Source organism: Mustelus asterias, chromosome 24 (genome assembly GCF_964213995.1).
Source record: "Mustelus asterias chromosome 24, sMusAst1.hap1.1, whole genome shotgun sequence".
NCBI lineage: Eukaryota > Metazoa > Chordata > Chondrichthyes > Carcharhiniformes > Triakidae > Mustelus > Mustelus asterias.
In genome coordinates this window covers 45,531,855-45,554,650 of record NC_135824.1, presented here as the reverse complement: position 1 = coordinate 45,554,650, position 22,796 = coordinate 45,531,855, and the positions used below count along the sequence as shown (strand labels likewise).

At 45.0% G+C, this 22,796-nt stretch overlaps 1 protein-coding gene across 1 annotated transcript in view; it reads left to right on the top strand.

The window, feature by feature from the left end:
• LOC144511067 (mitochondrial import inner membrane translocase subunit TIM50-like) overlaps positions 1 to 22,796 on the top strand; it is a 92,069-nt gene that overhangs the window by 65,583 nt on the left and 3,690 nt on the right. Inside the window, exon 3 of the mRNA XM_078241039.1 lies at positions 22,564 to 22,585. Within this exon, the coding sequence (XP_078097165.1) occupies positions 22,564 to 22,585 (22 nt within the window). The remainder of the gene's footprint in view (positions 1 to 22,563; positions 22,586 to 22,796) is intronic.

Here is a 22,796-nt window from a genome sequence, read left to right as displayed (position 1 = left end):
TAATCCTCATGGTTTATGAAGGGGTGATGCCGCATATTCTAATTATCTGTGGAGAAATGGCTGGAATATGAACAGAAATTAATCACGGACCTCGACATATGCTTTACTGCTGTGTGCTGATGGTTTGATACGCTGCCTTGAGATTTCAACATGCTGCACCATATTAGACACTGGTCTGGGGAGATCCCAGTGGTGAGAAGTTTCTGTCCATGGTTTCACAGCAGCAAATTCATTTCTTTTTCTGAGCAGAATGCTTGAGATGAACACACGCACCCACCCCCCAGCCCTCAACATCGATGGGAAAGCCTTATCTTGTGACATTACAGCTGAGAAATTGTTATACCCTTTCAGACCTAATGTGATCCAAAAATGAAGTGGTTCAGTATGTTCAACTGACGACTTCATGGGAACATGGGGCTTGGAAGGTAGAGTAGGCCCTTGGACCCCCCTTGAGCCTGCTCCACTATTCAGTAAGATCATGGCTGATCTGCGCTCAACTCTCTCTCTTTCTTCCCCCCCCCCCCCCCCCCCCCCCCAAATTATCCTCCTCTCCAGCTTATTCTTGAACTCTGTCCCCAAGATCTTTAAAGTTTATTTATTAGTGTCACAAGTAGGCTTTACATTAACACGGCAATGAAGTTACTGTGAAAATCCCCCGGTCGCCACACTCCAGCACCTATTCAGGTACACGGAGGGAGAATTTAGCACGGCCAATGCACCTAACCAGCACGGCTTTGGAAACCGGGGCACCCGGAGGAAACCCACACAGACACAGGGAGAGAACGTGCAGACTCCGCAGCGACAGTGACCTAAGCCGGGAAACCCGGGTCCCTGGCGCTGTGAGGCAACAGTACTCCCCACTGTGCCACCCTGCTGCCCACAAGTCTCTAGTCTCTCCCACAAGAGGAAATGTCCTCCTGGTATCCGCCCTGTTACGTCCCCTCAGGGTCTTGTATGTTTCAATAAGATAATCTCTCATTCTTCTAGACCCCAATGGATATCGGCCCAACCTGTTCAAGCTTTCTTCAAAAGACGACCAGCACCACCCCATCCCACCCCACCCCAATCTAAGGAATGAGTTGAGTGAACCATTTTTGAGCTGCTTCTAACGCAAATAAGGAGATCAAAACTATACACAGTACTCCAGATGTGGTCTCACCAAAGGCTGCAGTAAAATTCTGTTGTTATATTCCAGTCCCCTTGCAATAAATGCCAACATTCCATTTGCTCTCCTAATCACTTGCTGTACCTGCATGCTAACTTTTTATGATTCAGGGCGGCATGGTAGCGGCACGGTAGCACAGTGGTTAGCACTGCTGCTTCACAGCTCCAGGGACCTGGGTTCGATTCCCAGCTTGGGTCACTGTCTGTGTGGAGTTTGCACATTCTCCTCGTGTCTGCGTGGGTTTCCTCCGGGTGCTCCGGTTTCCTCCCACAGTCCAAAGATGTGCGGGTTAGGTTGATTGGCCATGCTAAAAATTGCCCCTTAGTGTCCTGAGATGCATAGGTTAGAGTAATTAGTAGGTAAATATGTAGGGATGTGGGATTGTGGTCGGTGCAGACTCGATGGGCCGAATGGCCTCTTTCTGTACTGTAGGGTTTCTATGTACCAGGACACCCAGATCCCTCTGCACCTCCGAATTCTGCAATCTCTCTCCATTTAAATAGTATACTGCTTTTCTATTCTTCCTTCCAAAGTGGACAAGTTCACATTCTTATCTCATTTGACAAATTTTGCCCACTCCCTTAATCCTTTTGTGAATTCCTTACCTTCACCTGGCAACTTACTCTCCTATCTATCTTAGCATTGTTGGCAAATTTAGCTGCAAAACATTCTCTCCCTTCATCCAAGTCACTGATGTAGATTTGCAAATAGGTAAGGCCCCAGCATGATCCCTGTGGCACCCACTAGTTGCAGTTTGCCAACCTGAAGGCCAGGACTGGTTAACTAACAGGAAGCACAGATAAATGGATCTTTTTCAAAACTCATTTCATTAGTGTGAATTGTTGCAGGGGAAAGGGGGAGCTTACTTGTAGATGTCTTTGGGGATAAAGAATTGTATTGTGAAATTAAATGCAGTTACGATGTTGTCTCCAACACCGAGTTGACTACATTTGCCGTGAGGCCCTGGTGCACAGGTCCTATGCAGTTGACCACCATAATTTGATTGTTACCTTTATCTTGTGGTTGATAATCACCCCTAACTCTATAACCAAGACTTCTGCCTCATGATGCCTTGACTGTGCGAGAGGAAGCTGCTCAGAAACATTGAGTTAAAGCAAGAGCAAACCTTTCGAGCCTCAAACAGCGATTGCTTTCTCACTTCATTTCTGGCCTTTGTAATATCGCTTTTCAAAATTACACTTCTCTCTCTCTCTCTCTCTCTCTCTCTCTCTCTCGAGTGAATTCAGATGTCCGCCCTTTTGAAGCATTAGACCAGGACTGGATTTATAAACTAAGAAGCAACAGTTCAAGGCAGCCTCCCCAACCTCGCCCCATTATTCTTGTGATGGGATTGTGGTCAAGGAGACAATATTGTGGCTTTAAAAAGAATACCACACCGGTCTGTAACCTGCACCAATGTAGTTAAGAAAGGAGTTGTTTCCATAGTGCAGTTCATGTGCTTAAAATGTCTCTTGTGTTTTAAATTAATTTTTGAGTCTGCTCACTGGACAAAGGTTTGTCAGCCGCTTGTGCACTCACTACAAGACCCCACACGTGACCAGTGAATTTGTTTTTGGTGATGTTGGCTACTGTTGCGTCTCTTGCACTCACTCCAAGCAGATGGGGCCTCGGTTTGGCTCCTCTGAAAGATGGCACCTCCGACAGTGCAGCACTCCCTCATTACTTTATTCCACTATTACTGAAGTGTTGGAGTCTTCTCTCAAGTTATGATGTCTGAAGCCATGACCCACTGACTCACAGGTGATGGTGGAGGCCACAGCAACACGGGTGACCAGGATGGGAGAGAATGAAAGTTTCACTGGAGACAAAAGGATAAAAGCTGAACTGCAGAGTTATTTTTGTACATTAACAGCTGCAAATACAATGTGTGGCACGTGGAAGGCCAAAGCTGGTCATTTAGCATCTTGAAGGTGCATTGTAGGTGACTCTAAAATTCACATTTACACTTCCCTGTCTGGGGTGGTTGATGAAGCTGCAAGCAGCTGATCCATGTAGACTAGAAGGCCCTAGTCTGATCTTTCTTGAATTGTCTAACCTTGGCTAGAATTCGACAGTTGCTCTCCGTGTCCTTGGGCTAGAGAGGAGAAACCCTCCTCCTTGGGTGGCACAGTGGTTAGCACTGCTGCCTCACAGCGCCAGGGATCCAGGTTCGATTCCTGGCTTGGGTGACTGTCTGTGTGGAATTTGCACGTTCTCCCTGTGTCTGTGTGGGTTTCCTTCGGGTGCTCCAGTTTCTTCCCACACTCCATAGGTTAGGTGGATTGGCCATGCTAAATCGCCCTTTAATGTCCCAAGGTATATAAGTTAGGGGAATTAGCGGGCTAAATGTGTGGGGTTACGAGGATAGGGCTTGGGTGAGATGCTCTGTCAGAGATTCGATGTAGACTCGATGGGCTGAAGGGCCTCCTTCTGCACTGTAGGTATTCTATGTAAATAATTAGCGGTTCTGACACCTGCCTACTTTCCAGTGACTGAATGCCGGTACAATTCTGAACACAAAGTGAGAGCTAGTCCAGGTCTGGCTCTGAGGCTTAACACTTTTTGATGATCCTTGCACAAGCTTCAGAAGCTGTCAGTGTCTCCAGAATTACATTCCACACAAGAGAAAAGGAAAAAAGAATGCCCTCTTACATTTAATTCATTTTCTAACTTTGATTGCTTGTCAAACATTCAACGTAAATGGAGACTATTTGCTTTTTAGCAAGGGCATCAATCTACTCGTCACGTGGTTAACCTGTCGTTGCCTTCCTGAATGCAAAAATTCCAAGTTAGGAGCCATTTTGTGATCTGTACTGACTTACATATGGGACTTATTGATGTAATTCACTCTGATGAGGAACAGGGTTAACTTCCTTTCTTTTGTTTCCTTGTCGTTCTTCTGTTTCCAATCCCACCCCCTCCTTTTCGTAATGGAGCCTGTTCTAAGCCCTGACCAAAGACTCCTCACAATGACGTGTGAAGGTGCTTTCTTAATGACGTGCTTAAGTTCCTTTGTACGCAGTGAATTTTACAGGTTAGGTGCAATGCTAGCGACTGTGAGAATCTTCACCTCTTGAGTCTCTCTGGGAAAACTCACTTCTATGGTCTCATCGTAATGCATCGAGAATGAGCAAAGTCGATGAGCCAAGTGTATGTGTGATTGAAACACACTCCTTACATGGTAATGTGAACACGTTCCCCTACTTTGAACCTGCATTTGTCCGAGTAAATGGCGTTCTGCCTTTCATATATAGCACAGGCATTGCATCAAAGCTTCGCGTAGGTGGAACGATGGAAACGGTTCTTTCGAGACCCATTTGTAGACCTTAAATTTTCAGATCTGTGAAGCCAGATTGGTGCTCATTTTTCTCCCCACCTCTGCTGATCCTGCTCGGTCATCTCACAAAAGTGCATGTTTTATGTGAGCCTTGATATTGTAAGGCAGCAAGTTTGACCACATAGAACATTACAGCCAGCCCTTATTCTGTCCTTTTCTGCCTGTTGACTTCCTCCTCCTCACCCTGTCCCCTTCCTTTTTCCTAGGCCTTGACTTTTGCCCCTACAGGGGAGGCGATGGCCTAGCGGAATTTTCGCTGGACTGTTAATCCAGAAACTCAGCTAATGTTCTGAGGACCCGGGTTCGAGTCCCATTATAGCAGATGGTAGAATTTGAATTCAATAAAAAATACCTGGAATTAAGAATCTACTGATAATCATGAAATGATTATCGGAAAAACCCATCTGGTTCACTAATGTCCTTTTAGGGAAGGAAATCTGCCTTCCTTACCTCGTCTGGCCTACATGTGACTCCAGAGCCACAGTAATGTGGCAACTAGGGATGGGCAACAAATGCTGGCCAGCTAGCGACACCCCATGTCCCACAAACGAATAAAGGAAAACTTGGTACTTATTGAGGGTTTACATACTATCCTATCTGATTGGCCCAGTACAAAACGTGCTTGCCCTGAACACAGCGAGAAGATGGAGCACTTTTCATTCTTGCTCATCATCTAATTTTGGCTTCTATTTTACTTGGGGTCACCACAATGCTGATTGAACGCCCTTCATCTCCTCCTTTCAGTCACTCCTTCCTTTTCTAATCCCGCTGTGTTAGAATAGAATAGAATCCCTACACTGTAGAAGGAGGCCATTTGGCCCATCGAGTCTGTACTGACTCTCCGACAGAGCATCCCACCAGGCCCACACCCCTGTCCTACCCCAGTAAGCCAACATATTGACCTCACTAATCCCCATAACCTACACATCTTGGGACAATTTAGCATGGCCAATCACCTAGCCTGCACATCTTTGGAGTGTGGGAGGAAACCGGAGCGCACGAAGGAAACCCACGCAGATATGGGGAGAACATGCAAACTTCCCACAGATAGTCATCCAAGGCCGGATCCTTGATGCCATGAGGCAGTAGCGCTAGCCACTGTGCCGTCCCTCACCACCATCTCTTTCCATATGGCCTTCCTCTCATCCTTCCTGGCAGTCCCAATTTCATCACTCACCTCACTACATTTCCTCTGTCTCCACTGCAGATGTCCGTACCATTTCAATCTTTTCTCCGGTGCTTCCACAATCTTCACAGACCCCTGACACACTAGTTCCTGGTCTTGTACTTGCTCTTTACTCCAAATATCTATCTCCGCATTCGCATTTCTTGAGTATCCAATTTCTCGCTTCTTGATATTGTTGAAGTTTCTGCACTATATAACGGGGAGGATTTGTGATTGTCTGGTAGATTCTTCCTTTTGGTTTCAGTGGGCCTTTCCTATCATACAATACTGCACTGCAATTACGCCAATTAGCCCAACCAGAGCTAATCTATTGATTAATTTACGTTCCCATACTTGTATCTTGTGCCACCACTGGCCCAGATATTCAAAGCTATTCACTTTCTCCAAGTCTTCACACATTCAATCTAATCCTCTTCCTTTAGCTCAAAAAAACAGTCCATATTGTGGGTCTTTTCATTCTCCCATATCATCAAGAAAAATAGCCCTAATGGTTGCAGAACTCCCTGTCTCTGTTGTCATGATATCAATACAATAAAGACACTGTGTTTTATGTTATCCACATTCCATCTATTGCCTTGCTGTTAAATGCACAGCCAGGATTCCCATCTGAACCTAGAATTCTAAACTGAGCGTTCCACTATTGAATTACAAGTTGGTTTAATTCAAATCTGCACAGTGTAGGCAAGACACTATGGGAATTCAGAATCATTCATGGTGCAAAATCTGCTTACCCTGTTTCCTCTCCTTCCTCTCCCAAAGGTACCAACTCATTCTTGTGTTTTATTCTATTGGAATTGGTTATTCTTCAGTAAATTGCCAGTGTGACTACATGTGGGCCATCTAAAGGGATGCCTGTTTGGGTGAGGTGCCACCAGATTGCCACCCATCCAACTGTACTCCAGCATGAACCAGTTCCTCATGGAATGGTACCCCAGTACAGACCAACACCTTGTGGAATGGCACCCTAGTACAGACCAGCACGTGATGTTGTTAAAACTCTTACTGTGTTCACCCCAGTCCAACGCCGGCATCTCCACATCATGACCACTCCATTACAGACCAGCACCTTATGGAATGGTACCCTATTACAGACCAGCTCCTTATGGAATGGTACCCCATTACAGACCAGCACCTTATGGAATGGTACCCCAGTACAGACCAGCACCTTATGGAATGGTACCCTATTACAGACCAGCTCCTTATGGAATGGTAACCCAGTACAGACCACCTTATGGAATGGTACCCCATTACAGACCAGCACCTAATGGAATGGTACCCCATTACAGACCAGCACCTTATGGAATGGTACCCCAGTACAGACCAGCACCTTGTGGAATGGTACCCCAATACGGACCAGCACCTTGTGGAATGGTACCCCAATACAGACCAGCACCTTGTGGAATGGTATCCCCTTACAGACCAGCATCTTGTGGAATGATATCCCATTACAGACCAGCACCTTGTGGAATGATATCCCATTACAGACCAACACCTTGTGGAATGGTACCCCATTACAGACCAATTTCTTGTGGAATGGTTCCTCAGTCGAGTCATAGAAGTTTACAGCATGGAAACGGGCCCTTCGGCCCAACTTGTCCATGCCGCCCTTTTTTTTTAAACCCCTAAGCTAGTACTAATTGCCCGCATTTGGCCCATATCCCTCCATACCCATCTTACCCATGTAACTGTCTAAACGCTTTTTAAAAGACAAAATTGTATCCGCCCCTACTACTACGCCTGGCAGCTTGTTCCAGACACTCACCACCCTCTGTGAAGAAATTGCCCCTCTGGGTATCTTTTGTATCTCTCCCTTCTCACTGTAAACCTATGCCCTCTAGTTTTAGACTCCCCTACCTTTGGGGAAAGATATTGACTATCTAGCTGATCTATGCCCCTCACTATTTTATATACCTCTATAAGATCACCCTATAGCCTTCTACGCTCCAGAGAAAAAAGTCCCAGTCTATCCAGCCTCTCCTTATAATTCAAACCATCAAGTCCCAGTAGCATCCTAGTAAATCTTTTCTGCACTCTTTCAAGTTTAATAATATCCTTTCTATAATAGGGTGACCAGAACTGTACACAGTATTCCAAGTGTGGCCTTACCAATGTCTTGTGCAACTTCAACAAGACATCCCAACTCCTGTATTCAATGTTCTGACCGATGAAAACAACCTCGCCGAATGCCTTCTTCACTCTGTCCACCTGTGACTCCACTTTCAAGGAGCTATGAACCTGTACCCCTAGATCTCTTTGTTCTGTAACTAGTAGGGACCAGTTCCTGGTGGGAAGGGCCTTGGGATGGGCCAGTGCCTGGTGGGATGGGCACCCAGTACAGACCAGTGCCCGGAGCGACAGGACAGGGCCCCAGTATGAGTCAGTGCCCGGAGCGACAGGACAGGGCCCCAGTATGGGTCAGTGCCCAGAGCGACAGGACAGGGCCCTAGTATGAGTCAGTGCCCAGAGCGACAGGACAGGGCCAGTATGGGTCAGTGCCCAGAGCGACAGGACAGGGCCCTAGTATGAGTCAGTGCCCGTTGTGACAGGACAGGGCCCCAGTATGGGTCAGTGCCCGGAGCGACAGGACAGGGCCCCAGTATGGGTCAGCGCCCATGGGAGTGGCACCGATTATAAATCATCATTTTTAACATAAATTCAATTAGTTTCATTCGCCACACAAAATATTGTTTGACATTTAGAATATTTATTTCAAATTGTTGTAAAACCATTTTCCTTTGAAGGCTTTGCAATGTACTGACTCATCTGGGAATGTGAAATGGCTGTTACGTATGGGAGATAATTCATTCACTATCATTTAGCAACATGTTGGTGGTTGCCTTTGTCAGCATGGAGTGCCATGCTCCTGTACCTATACTGTTGCGTTATCTGAAACTGCCCATTATGTATCTGGCACCCTGTTTGGGAACCTGACACTTGGCTTGTGGGAACAAAGATTCCCTCACATAGCTGTGATGACATGTGCTTAGCACTTGCTTGATGAAGCCTTCCTGTTCTGATGAGCAGTTTATTGTGCTAAATGGAAACTTGTGCCTAAAACTACTGTTCACAGATTTTTTAGGTAGATGCTCGAAGCTGTTTGTTGTGGGTTTCTCCCTTTGTAGTGGTTAGCACTGCTGCTTCACAGCACCAGAGACCTAGGTTAGATTCTGGCCTTAGGTGATTACGTGGAGTATACCATTCTTCCCGTGCCGCGCAGGTTTCCTCCAGGTGCTCCGGTTTCCTTCCACAGTCCAAAGATGACCAGGTTAGGTGGATTATCCATGTTAAGTTGCCCCTTAGTGTCCAAAGATGTGCAGGTTAGGGGGTTTAGTAGGGGTGAATGTGTGGGGTTACGGGGCTGGGGGGTTGGGAGGGAGGGGCGGCCTGGGCAAGATGGTCTTTTGGAGAGTTGGCGCAGACTCGATGGACCAAATAGCACAGTAGGGATTCTATGATATATCATTTTCCAGATTTTCCACACGTGTCTCTCATCCAGCGATGCTGAATGTGATACTATTCAAGTACAAATGTTATTTAAAATATAAAATTATTTGTTTCTAAGGGATAGACTTGATGTTTCTCTGCTCTGTGCCCGGCTACTCTTGTTCTTTTTGTGCGGGTATAGAGTGTCGTGTGGGTATAGATTGTTGCACGGGATCGAGGTGGTCATATAGGTTTAGAGTCTCAAAACCAGCACTCTCAGGACCGAGTCCATGGAGGATTTCAGATCTTGACAGATTTAGGGTTGGATCAGGCAGAGCAAATGGAGCTGAATCGAGTGGGGTTAGAGGTCTCTTGGGCCACTGGGAGCACGGAACAAGACTAGTGCGCAAAATCGATAACTATTCCAGTCAAACATGCTGGTAATTTATTTTGTTCGTTCCATAAGAATTGAAATTTATGCAGTGACTTATAAAATTGTCTGGTTTTCAATAGCTGGGTTTTGAACAATATCTGTATGTGGATTATGATAAGAGACTTTTTTGTTATGGCTTTAATTCAAGTGAGGAAATGGAGAAAGTTCAACAAACTTTTATAAACGTTTTTAACTTTAAATATTTGAATTAAAAGCATAGTCGTGAAAATTAGTTATTTTACGATTTTACAACTCTCCACTTAAGTTGGCTGGCAGCAATTTCCCCCCAGTGGATGTGGAAAGGATGTTTCCTCTTCTGGGAGATACTGGAACCATGGTTGCAGTTTTAAAAATAAGGGGTCTTCCATTTAAGATTGAGATGAGCAGAAATGCTTTCTCTCGAATGTCTTTAGCCGTTGGAACTCTGTTTCCCAGAGGCCGGTGGAGGCAGGGTCATTGAATATTTTTAAGGCAGTGGTAGATAGATTCTTGACTAAGGGGGGAGTCAAAAGGTGTCAACGGTTATCAGGGGCAGGCAGGAATGTGGAGTTGAGGCCACAATGAGATCAGCCATGAACTTATTGAATGGTGGAGCAGACCTGAGGGGCCGAGTGGCCTCCTCCCACTCCTAGCTTGTATGTATGTTAATATGAGTTAAGGAATTATGAGTCTGCTAAAACAGAAATAAATTTTAAGGGATCCTCAGCTGGCCTGGGCAGCAGGTAACCAGTCCATATAAAGCAAGGAATCCTTTGGCTCAATCCCTAATCGTTGCTGAGTTCATTATCTCAGCAGGGGGGTCCTGATTACTAAGGAGAAGGTTCTAGGGAAACTGAAAGGTCTGAAGGTGGATAAATCACCTGGACCGGATGGACTACACCCCAGGGTTCTAAAAGAGATACCTGAGGAAATTGTGGAGGCATTGGTGGTGATCTTTCAGGAATCACTGGAGGCAACCAGAGGACTGGAAAGTCCAGAGGAATGTAACACCGCTGTTTAAGAAGGGAGGGAGGCAGCAGGCGGGACATTATAGGCCGGTGAGCCTGACTTCGGTCATTGGCAAGATTTTAGAGTCCATTATTAAAGATGGGATCGCAGAGTACTTGGAAGTGCATGATAAAGTAAGACTGAGTCAGCACGGCTTTGTCAAGGGGAGGTCATGTCTGACAAATCTGTTAGAGTTCTTTGAGGAGGTAACAAGGAAGTTAGATAAAGGAGAACCAATGGACGTGATTTATTTAGATTTCCAGAAGGCCTTTGACAAGGTGCCACATTGGAGACTGTTAAATAGGTTAACTGCCCATGGTGTTAAGGGTAAGATCCTGGCATGGATAGGATTGGCTGACTGGCAGAAGGCAGAGAGTGGGGATAAAGGGTCTTTTTCAGGATGGCAGCCGGTGACTAGTGGTGTGCCTCAGGGGTCAGTGCTGGGACCACAACTTTTCACAATATACATTAACGATTTGGAGGAAGGAACTGAAGGCACTGTTGCTAAGTTTGCAGATGATACAAAGATATGTAGAGGGACAGGTAGTATTGAGGAAGCAGGGGGCTGCAGAAGGACTTGGACAGGTTAGGAGAGTGGGCAAAGAAATGGCAGATGGAATACAATGTGGAAAAGTGTGAGGTTATGCACTTTGGAAGGAGGAATGGAGGCATAGACTATTTTCTAAATTAAAAAATGTTTAGGAAATCAGAAACACAAAGGGACTTGGGAGTCATTGTTCAAGATTCTCTTAAGGTTAACGTGCAGGTTCAGTCGACAGTTAGGAAGGTAAATGCAATGTTAGCATTCATGTCGAGGGGGTTAGAATACAAGAGCAGGGATGTATTTCTGAGGCTGTATAAGGCTCTGGTCAGACCCCATTGTATTGTGAGCAGTTTTGGACGCCATATCTAAGGAAGGATGTGCTGGCCTTGGAAAGGGTCCGGAGGAGGTTCACAAGAATTATCCCCTGGAATGAAGAGCTTGTCATATGAGGAACGGTTGAGGACTCTGGGTCTGTACTTGTTGGAGTTTAGAAGGATGAGGGGGGGATCTTATTGAAACTGAGAGGATACTGTGAGGCCTGAATAGAGTGGACGTGGAGAGGATGTTTCCACTAGTAGGAAAAACTAAAACCAGAGGGCACAACCTCAGGCTAAAGGGACGATCCTTTAAAACAGAGATGAGGAGGAATTTCTTCAGCCAGAGAGTGGTGAACCTGTGGAACTCTTTGCCGCAGAAGGCTGTGGAGGCCAGGTCATTGAGTGTCTTTAAGACAGAGATAGATAGGTTCTTGATTAATCAGGGGTTATGGGGAAAAGGCAGGAGAATGGGGATGAGAAAAATATCAGCCATGATTGAATGGTGAAGCAGACTCGATGGGCCGAGTGGCCTAATTCTGCTCCATGTCTATTGGTCTTATGATAGTTCAGCATTCCTGGTTAGTTGGCAGTGGGAATGAGCCTGGCTTCCTGCTCCTGTTTCCCATGTGTGAATGCCAGATGAGGGTGGGATTGGCCTTGAGTTGAATATTACTATCTAACCTTATTGAGTTTTTTGAGAAAGTGACCAAGGAGGTGGATGGGGGCAAGGCAGTGGACGTGGTATATATGGATTTTAGTAAGGCGTTTGATAAGGTTCACCATGGTAGGCTTCTGCAGAAAATGCAGATGTATGGGATTGGGGGTGATCTAGGAAATTGGATCAGGAATTGGCTAGCGGATAGGAAACAGAGGGTGGTGGTTGATAGTAAATATTCATCATGGAGTGCGGTTACAAGTGGTGTACCTCAGGGATCTGTTTTGGGGCCACTGCTGTTTGTAATATTTATTAATGATCTGGATGAGGGTATAGTTGGGTGGATTAGCAAATTTGCTGATGACACCAAAGTCGGTGGTGTGGTAGACAGTGAGGAAGGGTGTCGTAGTTTGCAGGAAGACTTAGACAGGTTGCAAAGTTGGGCCGAGAGGTGGCGGATGGAGTTTAATGCGGAGAAGTGTGAGGTAATTCACTTTGGTAGGAATAACAGATGTGTTGAGTATAGGGCTAACGGGAGGACTTTGAATAGTGTGGAGGAGCAGAGGGATCTAGGTGTATGTGTGCATAGATCCCTGAAAGTTGGGAATCAAGTAGATAAGGTTGTTAAGAAGGCATATGGTGTCTTGGCGTTTATTGGTAGGGGGATTGAATTTAGGAGTCGTAGCGTTATGTTGCAACTGTACACAACTCTGGTGCGGCCGCACTTGGAGTACTGTGTGCAGTTCTGGTCCCCACATTACAGGAAGGATGTGGAGGCTTTGGAGAGGGTGCAGAGGAGGTTTACCAGGATGTTGCCTGGTATGGAGGGGAGATCCTATGAGGAGAGGCTGAGGGATTTGGGATTGTTTTCGCTGGAAAGGCGGCGGCTAAGAGGGGATCTTATTGAAACATATAAGATGATTAGAGGTTTAGATAGGGTGGATAGTGATAGCCTTTTTCCTCTGATGGAGAAATCCAGCACGAGGGGGCATGGCTTTAAATTGAGGGGGGGTAGTTATAGAACCGATGTCAGGGGTAGGTTCTTTACCCAGAGGGTGGTGAGGGATTGGAATGCCCTGCCAGCATCAGTTGTAAATGCGCCTAGTTTGGGGGCGTTTAAGAGATCCGTAGATAGGTTCATGGACGAAAAGAAATTGGTTTAGGTTGGAGGGTCACAGTTTTTTTTTAACTGGTCGGTGCAACATCGTGGGCCGAAGGGCCTGTTCTGCGCTGTAATGTTCTATGTTCTATGTTCTAAGCTAGGCTCATGCATAGGGAAAAATAAGAAGATGGCACTTGTAAATCCATGACCCAATAAGGAATCGGCTCCAGAAGAGAAGGGAAAAGTTTTGTTGTAAATAATTGTTAGCTCACAATAACTATTTTTTTATATAGATGTATAATCCTGGTCAGTAACAATACACCAGGTTCCCATCTGGAATCCCCATACAGTATTGGAGGGGGTATTAGATTTGAGGTTCGTTCATGACAGATTAAAGACTGCACAGATTGTGATTGAGTGACAATCTGTTTTATTTAGCAATATAAGTTAAACACTGGTACTTATACAGCTGCGTCTTCTGCAACTTCGGTGCTTGGCTCCTGGACAACTGTGGCACCCTCTCTTCAAGAGTTCTGATTATTCTTTTGTCAGTCTATCTATGATTTATGATCTTCAGTGCTGTCAGTGCGTGCTGACGTCTCAAAGTGCTTCACCTTTTATCCCCTTCTGGTGGTCTACTCTGTGATGGCGCATATCCCAATTTTGTACATGATTCGACTTAGTCTGGTGTCATTATCTTTTTGCGTTTCTGTCCACAGACCCTCACAGATTTTCCCTCATCGTCTTCACAGCACTCGCAAAAGATTCCCAAGGTCACAATTATGCAAAACATTTCGAAGTATTTCCTAGTACTACAAATTTGAGACCTTTTTACAACATATGAAACCGCACTGGCTTTTCCAAGGCATTGATCCATGTAGTTAGACTGACGTAATGACTTGTTCCTTAAACTTCAACACGTTATCAACCACCATACAACGCAATTGTTATTTCAGCACGAGCTGTCTTTAAGTCTGCCAACTGCTGAATTACTTTGTCCTCATCTCAGCTTGCTTAACTACATTATTTAAAAGCCACAGCTGTTTTAAACACATTATTTAACAATCACATCTTGACATCACATTTTCTGGACAAGATCAACCGTCATACTTTGCAATTTGACTTTGGCACAAAAAGGCAACTAACTTCATCAACCGATCATAAAAACGCTACTAAAACCCCACAGGAGTGCAGAAAATAACAGTAAGCAGATGTCCAAATTTTCTCCTTTCACTGTGTTATTTAAAGTGATAATACGCTGTTACCACTTATCCACCAATTTCTGCCACTATCCCTCAAATTTTCCTGAACATCACCCCTGTTCACTGACCTATATTGGATCGCATACGAATTTGGCACAGGAGTCGGCCAGTCAACCCTTCAAGCCTGCTCCACTATTTAATAAGATATGGCTGATCTGATTGTAACCTCCCACCTAATCCCATAAATCTTTCATCCCATGTTTATCAAGAATCTGTCTACCTCTGCGTTATAAATATTCAAAGACTGTATGTCACCTGCCTTTGGAGGAAGAGAGTTCCTTTGGAGGGAAAATAATTCTACTCATCTGTCATCAGTGGTCAATCCCTTATTTTTAAGCAGTGACTCCAAGTTCCACATCCTCCCACAAGAGGAATGCCACCTCCACCCAGTTGAGCAATACCTTGATTTTAAAATTCTTGTGTTTTCAAATCCTTCATGGCCTCTCCTCTCCTATCTCTGTAATCTCCTCCAGAGCCACAATGCTTTGAGATATCTGCTGTCACTGAATTCTGGCCTCTTGAGCATCCCCGATTGTGCCTGCAGTTCCAGAATGCTTCAGTTTCCTCCCATGGTCCAAAGATGTGCAGATTAGGTGGATTGGCCATGCTAAATTGCCCCTTAGTGTCAAAAGATGTGTAGGTTAGGTGGATTGGCCATGCTAAATTGCCCCTTAGTATCCAAAGATGTGTCGGTTAGGTGGGTTGGAAATGGTAAATGTGCGGAATTACAAGGATCGGGTGGAGGGGTCTGATACAAGCTATACATAACCACTTTGCTCTTGTACTTTATGACCCTATTAATAAATTCCATGTTATTAACTGCCCTCTTAATGTCCTGTCACCTTCAATGACTCATGCACATGTGACATTGGTGTACCTTTAAGAAATGTTTTTTAAAATCATGTTCTCTGCAGCTTTCACAGCTTCAGTTTTTTTCATTGTGACACCAGCTGTCTGGAGAAGTCCTTTTATTGCTGCTTCAATGGCTTAAATGGGGTTTTGGGGCCTCAGGTACTTGCCTGAATTTATTTTATGACCCCACATTGCGAAGGGGAAGATTGATTGACAAGTCAAAGTCAGGTGATTCCTCCCCAGAAAAATTTAAGGATTCATTTTTAGTTTTAGTTTCGAAGGGGGGTGGCCATCAGACTGGAAAGCCGTGTTTCTCTCCCTTTCTCCATGAGGTAGAGTCTGCTGGCTAGCTGGAAGCAGATTTCCTGGACTGGAAAATCTAGGCTTGCCTAGGGTCCCTCTCTCTCTCTCTCTCCCTGGTATTTTGAGAAGCTGTTCTGACTTCAAGCTTGTCTGGGTGTCTATCCAGAGGGCTGCTAGAAGGTACAAGGCTGGAAAGTCAGAGTTTCGATTCTCCACCCAAAGGACTAAGTTCCAGCATCACATGAGCATTTGTATTCTGCTGTTAAACCTGTGGCAAGGGTTTTATTTATGGGATTTATTTGGTTGGAACGGTGGTTAGCTGTTAAGGTTTACACAAAGAGATCAAAGAAAATTACAGCACAGGAACAGGCCCTTGGGCCCTCCAAGCCTGCACTGACCATGCTGCCTGACCTAGCTAAAAACCCCGACGCTTCCGGGGACCATATCCCTCTATTCCCATCCTATTCATGTACTTGTCAAGACGCCCCTTAAAAGTCACTACCGTATCCGCTTCCACTACCTCCCCCGGCAACGAGTTCCAGGCACCCACTACTCTCTCTGTAAAAAATCTGCCTCGTGCATCTCTTTTAAAACTTGCCCCTCGCGCCTTAAACCTGTGCCCCCAGTCATTGACTCTTCCACCCTGGGAAAAAGTTTCTGACTATCCACTCTGTCCATGCCTCTCATAATCTTGTAGACTTCTATCAGGTCTCCCCTCAACCTCTGTCGCTCCAGTGAGAACAAACCAAGTTTCTCCAACCTCTCCTCATAGCTAATGCCCTCTATACCAGGCAACATCCTGGTAAATCTTTTCTGTACCCTCTCCAAAGCCTCCACATCCTTCTGGTAGTGTGGCGACCAGAATTGAACACTATATTCCAAGTGCGGCCTAACTTAAGGTTCTATAAAGCTGCAACATGACTTGCCAATTTTTAAACTCAGTACCCTGGCTGATGAAGGCAAGCATGCCATATGCCTTCTTGACTACCTTCTCCACCTGCATTGCCACTTTCAGTAACCTGTGTACCTGTACACCCAGATCCATTTGCCTATCAATACTCCTAAGGGTTCTGCCATTTACTGTGTATTTCCTATCTGTATTAGACCTTCCAAAATGCATTACCTCACATTTGTCCAGATTAAACTCCATCTGCCCTCTCTCCGGCCAAGTCTCCAACTGATCTATATCCTGCTGTATCCTCTGATGGTCCTCATCGCTATCCGCAAATCCACCAACCTTTGTGTCGTCCACAAACTTACTAATCAATCCAGTTACATTTTCCTCCAAATCATTTATATATATTACAAACAGCAAAGGTCCCAGCACTGATCCCTGAGGAACACCACTTGTCACAGCCCTCCATTCAGAAACACATCCTTCCACTGCTACCCTCTGTCTTCTTTGACCGAGTAAGAAGTTTAACAACACCAGGTTAAAGTCCAACAGGTTTATTTGGTAGCAAAAGCCACACAAGCTTTCGGAGCTGCAAGCCCCTTCTTCAGGTGAGTGGGAATTCTGTTCACAAACAGAGCATATAAAGACACAAACTCAATTTACATGAATAATGGTTGGAATGCGAATACTTACAACTAATCAAGTCTTTAAGAAACAAAACAATGTGAGTGGAGAGAGCATCTTTGACCGAGCCAGTTTTGTATCCACCTTGCCAGCTCACCTCTGATCCCATGCGACTTCACCTTCTGCACCAGTCTGCCATGAGGGACCTTGTCAAAGGCCTTACTGAAGACCATGTAGACAACATCCATTGCCCTACCCTCATCAATCATCTTCATCACTTCCTCAAAAAACTTGATCAAGTTTGTGAGACACGATCTTCCCTTCACAAAACCATGCTGCCTTTCACTAATACGTCCACTTATTTCCAAGTGGGAATAAATCCTGTCTCGAAGAATCCTCTCCAATAATTTCCCTACCACTGATGTAAGGCTCACCGGCCTGTAATTACCTGGATTATTCTTGCTACCCTTCTTAAACAAAGGAACAACATTGGCTATTCTCCAGTCCTCTGGGACCTCCCCTGTAGGAGTTTTAACAACACCAGGTTAAAGTCCAACAGGTTTATTTGGTAGCAAATGCCATTAGCTTTCGGAGCGCTGCTCCTTCGTCAGATGGAGTGGATATCTGCTCTCAAACAGGGCATACAGAGACACAAAATCAAGTTACAGAATACTGATTAGAATGCGAATCTTTACAGCTGATCAGGTCTTAAAGATACAGACAATGTGAGTGGAGTGACTCCTGGACTTGCAGAACCTCACTGGCTGTCCTGTCTGGAGACAATACACATTTCTTTAACCTGTGCCTAATGCTCCCTCCACCCACATTGTCTGTATCTTTAAGACCTGATCAGCTGTAAAGATTCGCATTCTAATCCGTATTCTGTAACTTGATTTTGTGTCTCTGTGCCCTGTTTGAGAGCAGATATCCACTCCATCTGACGAAGGAGCAGCGCTCCGAAAGCTAATGGCATTTGCTACCAAATAAACCTGTTGGACTTTAACCCGGTGTTGTTAAAACTCTTACTGTGTTCACCCCAGTCCAATGCCGGCATCTCCACATCATGACCTCCCCTGTAACCAGTGAGGATACAAAGATTTCTCTCAAGGCCCCAGCAATTTCCTCCCTTGCCTCACTCAGTATTCTGGGGTACATCCCATCAGGCCCTGGGGACTTGTCTACCTTAATGTTTCTCAAGAACCCCAATACCACCACCTTCTTGATCTCAACATGACTCAAACTATCTACACATCCTATCATAGTTGTTTTTTTTCCTTGCTTGTAAATTGGTAAAAGTTATTGCTAATTTTTTTCTATATTGTATTCCTAACTAAACTTCATTTAAAAGCTCTTTAGTGGGCCAGTTGAATCATACCTGAAGTGAAGCATCTCATGCTCGCCCTAGCCAAATTCATAGTGCAAAACTTATGATCCAGGCAGACTTCAGAAAATACTTTGGAGTTTCTGACCTGAATTATAATGCACACATATACCCAGGTCTCTCAGCTCCTGCACCCTCTTCAGAGTCCTATCCTTTGTTTTCTATAGTCCATATTCTCCCTACCAACATGAATCACCTCTCATTTCTCCGCACTGAATTTCATCAGCCACCCATTCTGCCAACCTGACCACGTCCTTTTGAAGTTCTACACTGTCCTCCTCATAGTTTACAACTCTTTTATTGTTTGCAATGGTTCCCTGTACACTAAGGTGTAGCTCATTAATATACATGAGGAAAAGCAAGGATCTCAATTCTGACCCCTGAAAAACTCCACTACGAACTTCCTCCAGCCTGAAAACCATCTATTAGCCAGTACTCTGTATCCTGTCTCTCAGCCAATTTTGTATCCATGTTGCTGCTGTCCCTTTTATTCCATGAGGTAAAACTTCTCTCCTAAGTCTGTTGTGTGGCACTGTATCAAATACCTTTTTGGAAGTCGTATACCACATTAATGGCATTGCCCTCAACTCTGTTTTTCCACGCTATCTCCATATCCTTTGATTTTATTATTACAACAACAAGTTGACATTGTATAGCACGTTTAATGTAATAAAGGTGCTTCACGAGCATTATTAAGAAAATGTTGCATTGAGCCACATAAGGCTGATAGCCAAAGGCATGTTTAACAAGAGAGGTTTTCAGGAGTGTCTTAAAGGAGGGGAGAGGAATCAAGAGGTTTAGAAAGGGAATTCCAGAGTTTAGGACCTAAGCCCTCTCTTGCTGATGTTACAAAGCGGAGGTTGATCCCCTCTAAGATCTCTGAGAACTAACACTGAAACACCCAAAGAGGCGTATCTCGCCTTATCTGTAAAAGTGTGTGAGAAGGGGTGTGACCTGCCCTTCAGCAACTGCTAGTGGTTAAATACAAAATAAATCCCTGACACTCACTCTAAAATCAACACGTAACTATTTATTCATCTAACTAACTGAACAAATTAAACTATTAACAAACCAAATAAATCCCTTCTAACTATTAACTATTCTCAAATAAAACAAGATTCTAATGGTATGCTATTCTAATAAATACAATTCCCACTCATTATCAAAAATAGAATTTAATCACTCTCTAAATTACAACCAGGTTTTGTGTCTTCGAAAATATTCTGGGCTTTTTCTGTTGATTCTTCTGTCTGGAACTTCTTTCTTCGATCGATCGAGATGGTCCTTGCTCTAAGACATGAAGCTATGACAGCCAGCGATTCTCGCCAGAGAGAGAGTTGGGAACTGAGGGTTGTTGGCTCCAGCAGGTGGCAGTTGCTCTACTTTCTTTGTCCCACTGCCCCCTTCTTTTATACCCGTGATGACATATCAATATTTCCCACAATAGGATTGGTCCTCGGTTGTCAAAACCATCAAATTTAAATGTAATAGGTTTTTGGTATCTTAGTGCCTGAATCAAATTGATTGGCTAAATTCAAAAGCCTGTTGAACAAAGAACAATACAGCACAGGAACAGGCCCTTCGGCCCTCCAAGCCCGCGCCGCTCCCTGGTCCCAACTAGACCATTCTTTTGTATCCCTCCATTCCCACTCCGTTCATGTGGCTATCTAGATAAGTCTTAAACGTTCTCAGTGTGTCCGCCTCCACCACCTTGTCCGGCAGCGCATTCCAGGCCCCCACCACCCTCTGTGTAAAATACGTCCTTCTGATATCCGTGTTAAACCACCCCCCCCCCTCACTTTGAACCTATGACCCCTCGTGAACGTCACCACCGATCTGGGAAAAAGCTTCCCACCGTTCACCCTATCTATGCCTTTCATAATTTTATACACCTCTAGGTGTATATTAGGTCACCCCTCATCCTCCGTCTTTCCAGTGAGAACAACCCCAGTTTACCCAATCTCTCCTCATAACTAAGCCCTTCCATACCAGGCAACATCCTGGTAAACCTCCTCTGCACTCTCTCCAAAGCCTCCACATCCTTCCGGTAGTGTAGCGACCAGAACTGGGCGCAGTATTCCAAATGCGGCCGAACCAACGTTCTATACAACCGCAACATCAGACCCCAACTTTTATACTCTATGCCCCGTCCTATAAAGGCAAGCATGCCATATGCCTTATTCGCTACCTTCTCCACCTGTGACGTCACCTTCAAGGATCTGTGGACTTGCACACCCAGGTCCCTCTGCGTATCTACACCCTTTTGTCTTGGTAAAACTGCAGTTTGGCCTTCTGACACAAATGTTTCGGTTTGGGCTCTCTATGTACCTGAATTTTTAAAAATCTCTAAGCACAGGAAAAACACCATCTTTTAACATACAATTTTACACCAAATTCTAACTTTCTACCTCCCAATCTACAATTGCTCTACCCAACTGTGCAGCACTGGAAAAGCAGTAAATCCAGGAGTGCAACATTGCCTCAGTACTCCACTCCCTCTCAAACAATCTGCAGTGCTGCAGTGGAGTGCCGCCCTAGATTTCTGCATCACTGGATGGGCGTTAATCAGTTGCAGGAGTCTTACCACTTATGTTCCCCTTGGCTGGGATGTCTCAAACCAGGGGGGCACAACTCTCAGAATAAGGGGCCAGCCATTGAGGACTGAGATGATAAGAAATTCCTTCATTCAGAGGGTGGTGAATCATTGAAATTCTCTGCCCCATAGGGCCATGGAGGCTGAATCTGTTCAAGACTGAGATTGATGGATTTCTACATATTAAACACATGAAGGGATACCGGGATGGTACAGGGAAATGGTGTTGAAGTAGTGGATTAGCAATGATCTCATTGAATGGTGGGGTGGGCTCAAAGGGCTGAATGGCCTACTCCTCCTATTTCTTATGTTCTTATGAACCGCAGTTAGTAGCTGAGAAAGTGTGTTTTAATTTATTAAAAGAGCATCATTGCATTTAACTTTGTGTGGTTTGGAGGATCTGATATTCTCAAAAGGTGAGAGAGATCAAATGTAGTGACCCAATCTTGTACCAACTGAGAACAGCTAGTTCACTACACAGCTCAGAGTGTCTCACATTACTGCTCCAGAAGATTTCCCCACTGTGCCTTTGAGACGCACCTTGTTGTAAAGGGCTTTGAGCTCCTGGATGTGTGGTTTGCTCTTGGTTCCTAGATTGCCCTTCACAATTAGGGTGATGGCAATGGAGAGCGTATGGCCAGGAATGGACCTCCTCTTCCTCCGACAAGGAGGAAGCTTCCACATCCTTGATCATTCCCACTCAATGACCCTTCAAAGCGGCTGGGCTACATCAGTACCTACAGCTGAACAGCCCAAAGATTTTGGTGTCCAAATATAGATTGAAAAGTAGCCATTGGAAGGTGGCTAAAGAATTAAAGGCAATGGTGGGGGGGTGGATATTGGGATGGGTAGATGATGGTTACTTCTAACTGCCTAGTCCTTACAAGTACAGCTTCTGATGGTTTGGCAACTGCCTAATGCACAAAGCCATGAAGTCCAGAAGGCGCTGAGTTTATTCCATGTCTGTGCTGTGATTGCTAATTTTATCTGCAGCAGCAAATGGGCCATTAAAATTGGCCCTGGGCTTGGGGGGCTGGAGGAGAAAATAAGCCAAGGCCGATCACTCCAAATCGCTGTTCAGTGCTTTGCCCTTGTTTGGCCAACAGGATTTGGCATGGCTTTGTCATGCCTATGAGTAACCTGCAGGCAATCAGTCAGACACAAAGAATGGCCACTTGGATGAGTTGGTTGCAAAGCCAGCAAGAGCTCCCAAGCCTTCAGGATAGAAAGGGGTATGTGTGGATTGACTTCCACTGCATGTTGCTAATCAAGCCCAGGCCTAGCAGCAGACCTGATTCTAGCTATAGTGAGGGTGCTGGCGGTAGTTTGAGAGCCAGCTGCTTCCTCCATCCATTGACAGATGTATTTGAATATTCATATGTTTGGCGATTAATTTGTGTTTTAATTGGGAGGATGGTGTTGGGCTATGAATGCTCCCATCCTGCTGGTAAACAGGCTGCAGAAACTGATCTTTTTTCTCTCTCTCTCTCTTTCCTCTCCACAGATTCCAGATGAATTCGATAATGGTGAGTTAAATCAATTTGGAATTGTTTGCACTGCTGGGTTCAGCTTGGGGTTGGCATGTCGATGCAAGCTTCTTTTCTCCGGGTGGCACAGCCTGGACAAAATGTCCTTTTTTTTTAATTCTTTAATAAATACTGCAAATGTTGCTTCTGCTCACAGATGGTCCCCTTTGCTAAAGTGGGATTTAAGTATAATAGAAACTGGGCCTCCCTT